Source organism: Corvus brachyrhynchos, unplaced genomic scaffold (assembly GCF_000691975.1).
Source record: "Corvus brachyrhynchos isolate BGI_N302 unplaced genomic scaffold, ASM69197v1 scaffold310, whole genome shotgun sequence".
Lineage (NCBI taxonomy): Eukaryota > Metazoa > Chordata > Aves > Passeriformes > Corvidae > Corvus > Corvus brachyrhynchos.
Window position 1 is genome coordinate 166,986 of NW_008236213.1, and position 444 is coordinate 167,429.

The 444-nt window shown below is 63.7% G+C and overlaps 1 protein-coding gene across 1 annotated transcript in view; it reads left to right on the forward strand.

Annotated features, from left to right (window-relative positions):
* Nucleotides 1-3: 3 nt before the first annotated feature.
* The window catches only part of HTR1A (5-hydroxytryptamine receptor 1A), a gene marked incomplete at its 3' end in the record, with an annotated part of 838 nt that continues 397 nt past the window's right edge, over nucleotides 4-444 (forward strand). The window contains exon 1 of the mRNA XM_008643165.1: nucleotides 4-441. Within this exon, the coding sequence (XP_008641387.1) occupies nucleotides 4-441 (438 nt within the window). The remainder of the gene's footprint in view (nucleotides 442-444) is intronic.

The following is a 444-nucleotide window of genomic DNA, read 5'->3' on the forward strand; positions in this document are numbered from 1 at the left end:
GGCATGGATGTGGCCAACAACACTACCTCCCCAGCGCGCTCCCCCGAGGAAACAAGCGGCCCCGGCCTCGCCGAGGTGACCCTGGGCTACCAGGTGCTCACCTCCCTGCTCCTGGGTACACTTATCCTGTGCGCCGTGAGTGGCAACGCCTGCGTGATCGCAGCTATCGCCCTGGAGCGCTCCCTGCAAACCGTGGCCAACTATTTGATCGGCTCGCTGGCCGTCACCGACCTCATGGTGTCCGTGCTGGTGCTGCCCATGGCGGCCCTCTACCAGGTGCTGAACAAGTGGACGCTGGGGCAGGTCACCTGCGACATCTTCATCTCGCTGGACGTGCTTTGCTGCACCTCTTCTATCCTGCACCTGTGCGCCATCGCCTTGGACAGGTACTGGGCCATCACGGACCCCATCGACTATGTTAACAAGCGCACTCCCCGGCGGGCG